The 13,290-nt window shown below is 41.4% G+C and overlaps 1 protein-coding gene across 1 annotated transcript in view; it reads right to left on the reverse strand.

Annotated features, from left to right (window-relative positions):
- The window catches only part of Tmc2 (transmembrane channel like 2), a 73,463-nt gene that overhangs the window by 35,885 nt on the left and 24,288 nt on the right, over window positions 1–13,290 (reverse strand). The window contains exons 4-9 of the mRNA XM_063249476.1: window positions 12,842–12,932; window positions 7,319–7,400; window positions 6,827–6,933; window positions 4,483–4,581; window positions 2,282–2,424; window positions 329–476 (exon numbers count right to left, since the gene is read on the reverse strand). Of these exons, the coding sequence (XP_063105546.1) occupies window positions 329–476; window positions 2,282–2,424; window positions 4,483–4,581; window positions 6,827–6,933; window positions 7,319–7,400; window positions 12,842–12,932 (670 nt within the window). The remainder of the gene's footprint in view (window positions 1–328; window positions 477–2,281; window positions 2,425–4,482; window positions 4,582–6,826; window positions 6,934–7,318; window positions 7,401–12,841; window positions 12,933–13,290) is intronic.

Genomic DNA, 13,290 nt, shown 5'->3' on the forward strand with positions numbered 1-13,290 from the left:
TTTAACAGCTCCTTAGGGGATTCTAGCATGCAGAAAAAGTTGACAGGTGTTGCCCTAAATTTCTCCTTCCACTTCCTCTAACAGAAAACAATTTCATGGGAAACAGACAGGATCAGATCCCAGCCTTGAAGAGTCTGTGCCATATAAGAAACAGCTGGGTACTGCCACGGGCAGTCTTTCTAGAAGACTTGAGAGCTGTGCTTATGCTTGTGCTTGTGCTTGAGAGCTGTGTAAACCTCATGCCACAGATTCAGGTGGGTAGAGGTTTCCTGGAACCGGAGGGACCCAGAGATCTCTCATGAAATGAGAACCTCCCCACTTGGACTACCTTGAAACTGGTGGTGATGGAGACGTATTTGTTGTCCGCTGTTTCTGAATTCCCAATCAAGTAGTCCCAGCTGGTGAACATCTTGAAGCTGAACGTGAAGTTATCACTCTCACCCTCACTTGTGCTCCCCTGGGTATTGCTGGCCATCCTGGAGGGCACACATTACTGTTGTTATACCTGTTTGCATCACCTGAGGAGACCTTGGCTTGAGTCAGCCTTAAGCACAGGTAGCAGAAAAACAGGTAGCAGACATTCGGTGGGAAAGAAGCCAGGCAGGGACTGGGGCCAAGGTAGCTGTTAGCCAGCGTGCCTTTTCCCCCAAATTCAGTGCACATGGTGTCAACTGGATAATAGACGTCCCACCCTGCCCCACCCCATAGCCCTGCTGATGGGGGTTTGTGACTCCTGAGAACACAGCACATCTGACCATGTTGGGCCTTGCCCTTGATTTCCTGTGGCTTCACTCACCTGCCCATACAGTTTGAAAACTTTTGGGGGATTCTCCTTCAAGGGAAATATGCCCTTCTAAGTCATTTCTTTTCTTGGATATAGCACATACTTTTGCCTGATACAAAACCCAGTAACCTCTTAGGATACTGGTTCTATAACCAGGTACTATATGCCCTTTTCTTATGCAAGCCTGGCTGAAAGTACCTTGGGCCTGCCTTGTTCCCAACTCTTATTCCTGTCTGTCCTCAGCCTCTCTCTACTCCTTGGAGTTCAGCCCTGTAGGAACTACAGAATTCTAGGCTGGGCCATGGGCTGTTTGTGCTCCACCCTAATTCTATCTTATACATTTGAATTTGATGTTCCACAGGATTTAACTTTTCTGGTGCATCACAGAAACATTCTACATCCCTCTGTATCCTTAGGATAAAAATCAGGAAAATGATAACATGAGGGTTAGGAGCAAAACCAAATTTGTATCCTTGATTTGTCCCTTTTGCTTGATAGAAGTGGGTGGTCAGATATCACATAGCAGTCACCTAGAATGCTGGGAAGGGTCTTGTGAACAACATACTTTCTACTGAGACAATGCAGCAGAAGACTGAGCAGGATTCCCCTTTCCTCCTCAGGGCTCTCATCAGGCCTAGGAATGTTCTGTTCCAGTTCTTGAGACTCAGCTACCCATGCCCTCCTAGGAGATGACCCCTTGTGTCTCCATGGAATGGTGAGTGGGCTCTGAGGTCAGGTTTGTGCAGGAGACTGCTTCTCCCTGCCCCACCCCATAGTCCTGCTGATGGGGTTCTGTGACTCCTGAGAATGCAATTCATAGGCTGGGCCAACTTTTGTCTTCAAAGAACATTAAGTGGCACAGATGTATTAAAGGCCGTTACTGAGTATGAGGATAGGTAGGCTGGGGTCAGAGAGCTGCCATGGTTAATCACAGTCACATAGGTTTAATGCTTACATCTTTATATGTTCCAGGCATGGTTCTAACATGCAAGTGAGGGTTACAGAGTGGTTTTCCCAAGGAAGCTGAGCTCTAGGGTAAAGAAACAGACTGTAAAAACCCCCACTCTTACCTCATTAGGTACCATGTCCCCTCTCAAGCCACACTGATCTTTTGACAGTTTGGGGAAAATAGTAGGATATTTACTTTGTACATGTTTTCTCTTTTCCTAAAATTTTGCATGTCAGACTTTTAGCATGGCTGTTCTCAGCCTAAAGAAATTTTTTTAAAAATGGGAATCGAACTCATTACCTTGTGCTTGCCAGGCAGGCACTTATGCTGCTGAGCTAAATCCCCTGTAATCTAAAGAAATTTTTATCTTATTTTCTAGAGCTTTTCACATGACTTTATGTCTATATTATAACTCACATTTGTTTTGTGTATTTGCTTCCTTATTTTCTCTCTAACTGCTCCACAAGAAAGTAGGCATAGAGGAGCTAGGGAAGTGAGTTATTTGTGCAAAGAAAAGTCAAAACCTGTAAATGAGATGTCATACTTACGATCTAATGACAATCATCAGGCTGTAGCCAAACACGCTGACCCCCACCATAAAGTAAGCCATGGGCAGCCTGTACCTCAGCCACCCAATGGTCCTCTGGTTGTTGTAGTAGCCATAGAAGAGAGCGGAATACTTGATGTAGCCCTGTGGGATAGCAGATCCAAATGCTCTGGGTTTATGAGCTCAGAGCAGATGGGCATCAGAACTTCTTGCATTCTACCTGGCATTTCTGTCTTGATGTTTTAACCAGAGTCTAAGGGGAGGAAGAAAGAGTTTCAGATGCCCTTGTTCCTCCTTTTACCCGCCCAGGGTCCATCCAGTTCTCTTCCTCTTTCCCTTTATTTCTCCATACATAGAATGGGTGGAGATATCAGGGAGAGAAGAAGGTTGTTAACCATGGATAAAATTAGGGATAAGGGATGCATGTATGTGTGTGGCCACACCTACTCCATATTATTAATCCCTATCCTGTGAGTCTTAATGTCCTAGAAGTAGATGGGACCTTTCAAACTTACTTAAAATTTTAATATTTCTAAATAAAACTGTACATGGTAAGGTTTATGGTCTAACCTGAAATTCAAATTTTGCCCTTATTTTGTTGTTGGCTTTTAGGTGTCATTGGCTTTGGGTTATAAAGAATACACTTTTTTGCAAATCTTTAGCTGGAATATTATCTTGACTTTTCATATGTCTTTATTAAATACAAAGGAAGGGCTCATTGTTGAGTGAGTTCAGTTTTGGTAGACAGGATATTTTGACAGAGATTCTTAGGTGAACTAAGGAAAAAAGGAAATCTCTACTAGTAGTATAATTGGGTTCTCTTGTTCCAAATAACTTGGAAAATTACTCCATGTAGGGGGGATAGTCCTCTGATCCTCAGCCAAGCAGCATCTTTTGTGGCGGGCCACCATTAACTGCCCTGTGGGGTCCTCGACAGTGCTGAGCTGTGAGCCAGGCTGCAGCCAAAGAGCTACACATCACGGTGTGTGGACATTAGGAGAATTTCCAGTAACAGTGGGACCAGGGTGCAAGTGAACACTTAATTCCTCCCCTGGATCCTCCCCTGGTTTTTGCTGTGTAACTTAGGTCTCTGGGTAAATGGGTAAGTGGAAGACAGTGGCTTTGGTAGTGCAGCTGTCCATAAGCTGTCCACTGATCTACAAGTCATCAGGAGGCCTCAGAAACTCACTTGCTTGCCAAGCTGGCCCTGCCCAAGTCATTCTTTGGTTGTTGGTGCCTTCCCAGTTCAGAGACAGATGATTCTATTATTTCTCCCTGGGAAATTCACAGAACATTCCAATTCCCAGTCACATAGTTTTGGGGGAAGTCAAACTTTAAGAGTGAAGGACACCAGGTGTAGTGGAGCACGCCTGTAATCCAGCACTTGGGAAACTGAGGCAGGATGAAGGCTGTGAGTTCGAGGCCAGTCTGGACTACATAGTTCAAGGCTAGCCCAAACTAGATAATGAGGCTCTGCCTTAACAAACAAAACAAAGCAAAGCAAAGCAAAACAAAACAAAGAGAGAGAGGCAGAGAGAGAGAGAGAGAGAGAGAGAGAGAGAGAGAGAGAGAGAGATCAGTGATCTGTTGCGGGGTACATAGCCTGTCACCTCACTTCAGGAACTTGTGGAGCTACAGACCAGAGGCATGGAGGGTGGGGACTTGAAAAGGGAACAGGAGTGATCCCGCTAGAGGGCTATGAGTAGGGACAGGGAGGCACATAGGGCGTGACATGCATTCCAGGATTTTTCCCAAACTTGATAATATTTGGGCTTTGCAGTGTAAAATACTAGATAAACACAATATTGGAGAAATGGGGAGCAGCCAAGTCACGTGAGCCGTTCTTTTAAACCCAGAGGTGAACCCTGATTTGAATTCCACTTGGAAATGAGAAGCAATGGATATCTGACGTAGGAGAGGGCAGGGTCAGATTTTGGAAAATTGACTTTGGCAACAGAGATATTAGGAGCCCCGCCCGGACAAATGAGAGAGGCCAAGGACTCAGAGAGTCGTCCTGGTAAAGTGAGGGCATTCATCCAAGCAGACGTGAGAGGGGTGAGGGAAGCACTGCCTGAAGGTGAGATTCCGCCTGACTAAACACTGGTTTTTCAGTAATTAAATGCAGTATTTCACACCCATCCTTTCCATCTTTAAACCTGAGAATCACAAGATGGAAAAGTGATGGCCTGTCAGCAATAGTACCTCAAAATCCCAAAGCACAGAAAAGTCCATGGCTTTTTCTTCCTCAGCCCGAGGTACAGTCTTTCTGGGAATGCTTCCATAGGGCACACCCATCAGCACCTGGAGGGGGACAGAACCACACAGGTATAAATGGAGGAATTATGGATGCATACAGACAAGCAAGCACTGGGTTAAACACCTTCCCTCTCAGAACAGGACATTCTGTGTTCCTTAAATAATATTAATCCTTTCCCTGACTTTAGAAGTAACACACTGGGCCAGGGATATAGTTTAGCAGTAGTGTCTGCCTGGCAAATGTGAGTTGTGATTTTGATTCCCAGTACTGAAACCAACCAACCAAACAAACAAACTAAGAACTTTAAACCAAAGTAACACACACTTATTTATAGAAAATGTGAAAAAGGGGAGAACCACCAGCATCTCCTGAGATCTGCGCCATGTTGGAACTTAGGATGCTGGGAAACCAAGCAACCAGCCTGCCTCCCTGCTAAGCAACAGTGAGCCTACTGGTACACGGGCTGAGAGTCAAATATCCTACTTCCCTTCCCCCCTTCAGCAAATGGGAGCCAGAGATCTGAACATCTCTTGGGAGGTTGACCATAGCAAATAAGGGGAATTTCCTTCTACCATCTCTTTGAAGGCAAATATTTTTATTACTGTTTTGCTCTATTCTGATTAATGGTACTGCTCTATTCAATATTTTGTTTTGATAAGTTCTATAATGTTCTGTATTTCATTTTATTTTGATATACATGATTGAAAGAACAACTATACTATTGTGAAAATAATAAGATATACTGTGATACCTATTACTGTTATCCCAGTAACCTGCTATGAAGTTCTGTACCAATTTCACTGCACTGTCTCAGCTGGCTTTATTCTATCTTGTTCTGTTGTATTTTACTACCTTCAAAATAAAAATTAGAAAAAAAAAGAAAATGTGAAGAAGTATAGAAGAGTATTTTAAATAATTTAAGTTTAATACCTGCTTGGCAAGTGTGAGGTCCTGAGTTCAATTCCTGGTACAAAAAAAAAAATGGGAGAATTGCTGCTGTTCATCTGCTTAAAGTGAGTCATCTAGCAATTTGAATATGCTCTTTCATTAAATTCTGTAGTTTGGAGGCTGGAACTGTACCTCAGTAGTCAAGTGCTTATATATCATGCATAAAACCCTGTGTTTAATTCCCAGCTCCAGTAACTAATGGCCAATTAGTTTCTGGTAGAAAACTACACTTCTTTGTGTGTGTGTGTGGGGGGGTTTTCAATCATATCACTTGCAAACTAAAAATTTTTTTGTATAAAATATATGATAGTTAATTTTCCTGACTTACTGCCTGAGATAAAAATTTCAAACTAATACTGAAAAGTAGTAAGAACATATTGCTTGTACTTTTTTTCAGTTAACGACATTTAAAAAGTTTTATGAGTATATGTTTGTGATGCATAATAATTACATCCATCTTGGGGAAGCGATACATGTACATATCACATTTTGATCGCTTTTACTTCCCCTTTCCCCCTCCCCTGCTCTGTCCTCCTGCTTGTAAATTCTTTTTTTTTTTTTTATCGGTACCAGGGATCGAACTCATGACTGCCTGCTTACAAGGCAGGCACTTATGCCACTGAGCTAAATCCCCAGCCCCTAAATTCTGTAGCACAGACATTAGTTAATATTTCACAATTTAATGTATCATTATTTTTAGTTTTTTTAATTTGTTAACTTATCATTTTGGTAATTTCACTGTTTCTTTTGTTTTAATTGAAATTCTCATTGGAAAACATGTTGCACATGAAATAGCCTATATAACATCTCTGTACAGCTGATCATAATGAAAAGGAAATTAATTAGTGTGTGTCCACAGGCTAGCATAAGAAACAGAAAGTCACCAGGGCTGTGGGACACCCTGGGTCAGCCCTGCCACACTCACATGCCTCTTCTACCTGAGATGCAACCATGATGAGGTTTATTTTATGATAATCATTCCATTGTTTTTCCTTACATTTTGCTCCTTCATTGTTTAGTTTTGTCTGTTTCTCTTTGGGGTGTATGAAAGAAAAAACCCACTGTGATATTATTAATTCTCAGGAACCTTAAGGTAAAATGAAAGGTCAGAAAATGTAGTGGCCATTTTTAAATAGAAACATAAGTATTTTAGTTCCATTCTTTTTACTGAATGGAAAAAGAATTTACTGAACCATCTGGGTTGTTGATATAAGTATATAAAATTTAAAGTTAATGACTTTTTTTTTTGGAAAACAGGCAGTATTTGTATAATACAAAGGCCTTGGTAAGCCTCAGCACCACACAAAGAAATAGAAAGGTGTTTTTGAAAAACATTTTTACCTCTGGAATTATGACTAGACCAAATATTAAGCCAAAAAGAACCAAGTTAACTCCATACATCCATCGTAGAAAGATGAAGTATGATGCCACTGAAGAACCAAAGTGACCTGGAGAGAGAAAAGAGGGAGGGTTTACTTGTGCAGATGGAGGAAATTGACACTTGAGAATTGTGTTTCTGAGCCACAGCATTTTCACATTAGTCTGAGGAACCAATGTGCTGATAAATAACCCTAGTCTCTGTGGGATTAACCAACTGCCTAAGTCTCTGCAACCAGAAGACGAAGAAGCCACATTGTCTTGCTAACCCTAAACTCATCCCCCTCTTTCCCCCTTTCCTCTCCTCCTCCTTTTTCCCCTTCTTCTCCTTATTCTTCTTCCTCCTAATATAACAGAAACTGTCAAATAATCAAATCATAAGGTCAAGAAAACAATACAAGCCCTTGGGAGACTCTTCGGAAGCCAGCTGAAAAACTGTGACACCAAAATACTTACTTTCAATGTCTTTGATCTTCATTTCCCAGGGAATACACTGAGTCTTAAAATTATCGAAATCTCTCTTAAACTTGACCCATTTCTGAAATGAAACCCGCAAAACCCTCAGTTATTAACATGTCATGAGGAGCACAGTATAGTGCACTTCACTGTTGCAGCATCAGTGTGAGGTTGACAGGTGGGTGGTGAGACTGCCCTCTGGGGGTCCTTGTCTCCTGGGATCTGAGCCCAGCCTGCCAGGGGCCAAGGTGCCAATACTTTGCTTTCCCAAAGTTACCGATGGAGTGAGAGAGAAGCTGGGACAATGGCAACACTCTATTCCTTTATCATGCTGATAAAGTCTCAGATTTGGGAAGTTTATATGTGATTTTAGAAATTCTGTGTACAGTTTCTGGTTTGGGAGATTTAACAGGGTTAGCAATCTCTGATACAACATTTTTCCTTCTTAACACAAATCTCAAGGGAAAAAGATATCTCACAATTCTCAAATGCACATTTGACAGACAGCCAAGCATCTATCCTTAATAGGAACTGACACTAAACTGTGAGGCTGGTGGAACTGCTATAGGTTCTCAGCTCCGGGCTACCCATTTTCTGGGGGCAACAATAACCTTACTTTTCTGGAAGGAGTCAGGAAGGCATTGTTTCCCCACCAAAGGTGTTGTGGTTTGGAGTTGAACTGTCCCCCCAAAGAATCGCATACTAAAGGCTAGTTCTCTACAGTGCCACTATTGGGAAGTGACAGAACCTTTAAGCAGTAGAGCCCAGCAGAAGGGTATCCAGTGATTGAGCCATTTCCTCAGGGGACATAGTGAGACCATCCCCTTCTGCTGTGCCTCTCTTTCTGTACCTCAGCCAGGAGACAAATGCTTTTTCTCTACCATGTGATCTCACCATGATGTGCTGCCTCCCCACAGGCCCAAAGCAATGAGGCTAACCATTCATGGACCGGAACCTCCAAAATTGTAAGCTAAAATAATACTTTGATTAGTTCAAGTATTGTTATAGTGATAGGAAGATGACCTAACACACATGGGTTTAGCTCCAATTCAACATCTGGGGTTTGTGGCAACCAGAAACCCGAGCAGCTGTTGGTCGGCTGGCTAAGTGCTGTTTGGTCAGCTTTCCCAGGGTATGCTCTCCACTCATCCCACCCCCTGGAAATTAATCCATTTGAAATTTTAAGTGAGACTCATGGAAAATAGCAGGCAAAGAGGTGGTAGACAGCACATTCTAAGATCAGTTTCTATTTTTAAAAGATCTGCTAAAAATTATTCAGGAAGGAAATGAGATTTTCCCTTGTAAAGTCAGTAAAGGATGAAAGGTTTGTGTGAAGGAAAGAGAAAGGTTTCCAAATATGATTTTATAAATATAGGAAGAAGAGAGAAGAAAACAGTTATGGCCTAACTCTAACCAATGTGCCTCCGTCTTGTTCTGTATATGCTGTTTCAATAGGGTTAAATTTCTATTTCCTGTAAAAACTTAAGTTTCAGCTTCTTGTAAATCCCCCCCAACCCTCCTTCTGCATGTTTCTGCATGTGCTGTTCCGAGAGAATGTTTAATCGCAGAGTGCAATGGAATGTATCAAAGGTTCCAGATGTTTTCAGAGATAGGTCAGCAGCCTTGCGGTTTTTTAGCTTTAAAAACCCCACTCCTAGTCTGTAAGGCATGCAGTCTCTGGATCAATCCTGAGGGGCTGCGTTGCCAGGCCTGAAATAAAGCCTTTGCTCCTAAATTTTCTTGCTTCCTTGCATTTTATTTCAGTGTCTGAACTATCTCAAAAACCATTTATCAGAGACATGGATGGTCACAGATGGAAAAGAAGGGTCCATAAGCAAAAGTCTAGATGATAACAATTGCAAAGATCTGAAAGGATGTGCAGAGAGGCAAATGACAGACTCCAGCTGTTCCAGCCCCGTGGCTTCATCCTCTTTGTCTAATTCTGATTTTGTGCTCAGAAGTAATCTCTGGTCTATTTGGCTTTCTACATCGGTTTGCCCATAAAGAGAGCACTTGCTGGTAATTTGGGCTGTGTGTATCTTGGTTCTATGGTAGTGCCTTTCATTGTAAATTAATAGCTTGGAGTTTGGATGAAGGTATAGCTGCCCATGTAACTAACTAGATTTTGAAATTCAAATAAAAGGCACTGCTGCTGTGGACTTTGTATTTTACAGCTCTTGCACCAGTAATTTCTCTTTGTCAATCAGTAATCTAGTAGCTGGTTTTATATATCTGTCTCATAAGTTTTATTAATGCAAGTCCTCCCCAGAGAGATAGATCTCTTGTCAGGTTGCTGATAAAATCAGTATAAAATGTAGGCTTGAAAAATGGAGGACCAGTAGGAGTAATGAACATGGCCAAGTGAGGTCTCTGCTGGCAGAGCCGTGGGAACCATCTGACAGTCCCTCGAGGCTGTGGGCATCCTGGACTGAAAATGAGGGACTGGGGCAGGGGTGGAGAGAGGCTGCGCAGTGAAGCTCTTATCCTTCATTGGTCTAGAGAGCTAAAAAATTGGGCTGGGTAAGGGCCAAAGACCCAGAGTTTCTTCCTCTGGGCTACATGTGATGGGAACTGCTGGCCTGGGGCTAGGTCATGTTCTCTGGCTCTGCAGGTAGACATAGGAAAAAGGTTTCCAGTAGTGGTCACACAGGACCCCCTTGCAGGTTACATGTCCTGTCTGTGCAGAAATCTGAATCTGGGTGGCTAAAATGAAAACAATCAGGGAGACCTGGGAAATTATTGTAAAACAAGGAAATTTGTGGAAAACATTCCTTGTTATGTAGGCTACATAACATCTAGGAGGCCGTTCAGCATTCTCAGTAGGATGTGAGAAACCTGCTTTCTGAAGAAAGGATGACCATTTGCGATTGTAAAGATAATATAGGGGAGGTGTGGAAGGATCACAGGAAGCAAAGAATTCAGGAATAGAATGAAAAAGAAATATTTGACACAGTAACGACTATAACTAACACAGGAAAATGGATTAAGTGGTACTGGGAATTTCTGAAACTGTACAGATTTAGGAAGCAAGGAATTAAAACAGCGGGGAAGGTAAATATGGAGACCAGATGATGGGCAGCGATCCTTTTCCCAAGAGGAAAACTAAACATAGTTGGTAGAAACATGAACAAACAACTTCATTTGTAAAAGGTATATGCATTTGGAGCTTGGGACACATGCCTCTAACTTAACAATACTCTATTGTGTGCTCAAAATTTTGCGAAGAGGGTAGAACTCAAATTGGATGTTCTTACCACACTGAAAAAAGTGAATGCAATTTGTTTATTTATGTAGACAAGGTCTTGCTTTGTAATTCAGGCTGGCCTGCACTCACTGTGTAGTTCAGATTGGCCTGGAACTCACAGCAATCCTCCTGCCTCAGCCTCCCAAATGCTGGGATTATAGGCATGTGAATGCAATTTAAAGGAAGAGTAATAATGTATTTGTTATCCATTAGCTTAGCACACAGTTTAAGAGACAACAATATACACAACTAAAGAGGATAAATCCTTTTTCTCCTTAAATAAAATTTTAAAAAAAGAGGATAAATCATTCTCAGATTCTGTTCATTTGTGTATGAGTGGCTACAAATTAGGAAAATAATCTGGAGACGTGTATTGAAATTTAAAATATACATGCTTAGGAACAGTAGTTGTTTTAGAATTGTTCTGCTGAAATTCAAAAACACAGATCTAAGATATGGATGGAAAGGTGTTTGTTGCAGAAAAAGATAGCACCAAAGACCATATTCCTCAGCTGGAAAAGAAAATCTGAATGTGCAGTTGTTAAATGGTATTTTATAGACAACATTAAAGAGACCCCTGGGTCATCGTCAGACATTTACAACTGAAAAAGGCGAAAGTAATTTTAAGAATAAAAAGATTCAAATATACAGACTAATTATAAACTTATTGCACTGCTGTATGTCACAATCTATAAATGCATAGGAAATTTTTAATGGAATAGTCAGGTTGGGAGAAGAATATAAATTATCAAGATGGGCTCCCCCAAAAATTGAAGCTTGAATACACCAATAAAGAGGGATCCACATAAAAATATTATTGTTATTCTCTAAAGATGGAACTTGAAAAAAATGAATATTCATGTTCCATAAACTAACACACTGCATAAGATGAAAGTCCTGCTATTCATCTATTTAATATCATAAATCAAGTACATCCCTAGTATAACAAAGCTGCCAAGATGGCATGCATGGACCCATGTGCACACACATACATACAAATTCAGATCAATCTTATGGAAATTTATGTAAAAAACATAAATAAAATAGTATAATACCAACTGTGTCTATGAAGTTAAAAATAATGTGCCACAGCCAGGTGCATTCCTGTAACCCCAGCACTTGGGAGGCTGAGGCAGGAGGATCATTGTGAATTTGAGGCCAGCCTGGGCTACATAAGTGAGTTCAAGGCCAACCTGCACTATTTAGTGATATTTAGTGAGACTCTGTCTCAAAAATAAACTCTCCTCCTTTTTTTTTTTTTTTTGTACTGGGGATCGAACTCATGACCTTGCACTTGCCAGGCACTTATGCTGCTGAGCTAAATCCCTGGCCCAATGCTGAATTCTTATTATGAGAAAGAAAGTCTACTCAAAACTGGCAGCTTGGGGCTGGGGATTTAGCTCAGCGGCATAAGCGCCTGCCTTGCAAGCAGGCGGTCATGAGTTCGATCCCTGGTACCGATAAAAAAAAAATAAATTAAATCAAGGGTTAAAAAATTCCACAATAATATGTAGAATACAAAAAGTTTATCTCAAAGCTAGGGGTGTAGTACTGCTTGGTATTCATGAGGTCCTGGGATTCAATTACTAGCACTGCAAAAAATAAATAAAAATTTAAAAATTGATTTCATAGGAGTCAAGAGTAGAATGTGGCTACCAGAGGCTATGAATAAATAAATCAGTGAGTGAGAAAGAAGCTAAGCTAAGCATCAAATCATGGCTCAGGATAACCGCCTGGGGATGACTGCAAGAATTAGGTGAATGACAGTGTTTTTCAAATCAGTGGGAACTTTGGTATCATGTTAGTATCCCAAGGAAGGCTATTTTAATAAGTTCAAGAGTAAGTATCTCATCATAGGAAATTATCCCTAACTGAATCAGAAGCCCAGGTTATGACATAACAAACAGAGATGTCCACCCCTCCAAGGACATCACAGTTTATTTTCCATGAGACAATGATTATATTTGATCCCTTTTGGTCTCCACCAAATCAATGTATCCTGATTTGGGGCTTGGAAAATAAAATTTCAGTGGATTTAGCATCATTAATTCTGTGAGTTTATTTTCTGGAGGTGAAATAATTCTAATATTGAAGCCCCTACAGATAAGTATACAATAATTGGCAGGATGCCATTGATTTTCCTGGAAGATGTAGAGTATCGTGCTGGATCTCACCTTCAGGATTCTGGGGGAAGCTGACACAAATGGTGAGGAAGGGTGGGCTCCCCACACTCCCAGGCTGAGGGGCCTCCCAGCAGGACGCTGTCTCCAGTCACGCACCTTAGCCATCAGCATCCTGTAGGCATAGAGCCGCTTGCCTTTCCCCTTTCCTAGGGCTCCTTCGTACTTCTCCACAAATGCCTGGGCCTCCCTGGTCAGGAAAAATATATAATTAACAACTAACTGGTGAAAATCTAAACTAGAAGGGGCTACATATGGCTGAAAGGTTTTGGTCATTTTATAGCCTCAATTAAAATAAACATTCTACGAAAGCAAAGCATGTTGTTTTGTTCATGACACTTGTCCAGACACTAAGGTTGGCGTATGGCGGATGCTAGTGGGAGGCAGAATTTTGTCATTGCTCCCAGAGACTTTTTCCCCTTGGTGTTACACCTGTGGATAAGCTATAATGAGGCAAAAGGGACTCCGTGCGTGTAATTAAGATTGCTAACTTTAAAATAGGGGGAATATTTTGATTATCTGGGTGAACACAGTGTCATCGCATGAGC

Source organism: Cavia porcellus, unplaced genomic scaffold (genome assembly GCF_034190915.1).
Source record: "Cavia porcellus strain 051 isolate PalLab524CR breed Dunkin Hartley unplaced genomic scaffold, mCavPor4.1 scaffold_5, whole genome shotgun sequence".
NCBI lineage: Eukaryota > Metazoa > Chordata > Mammalia > Rodentia > Caviidae > Cavia > Cavia porcellus.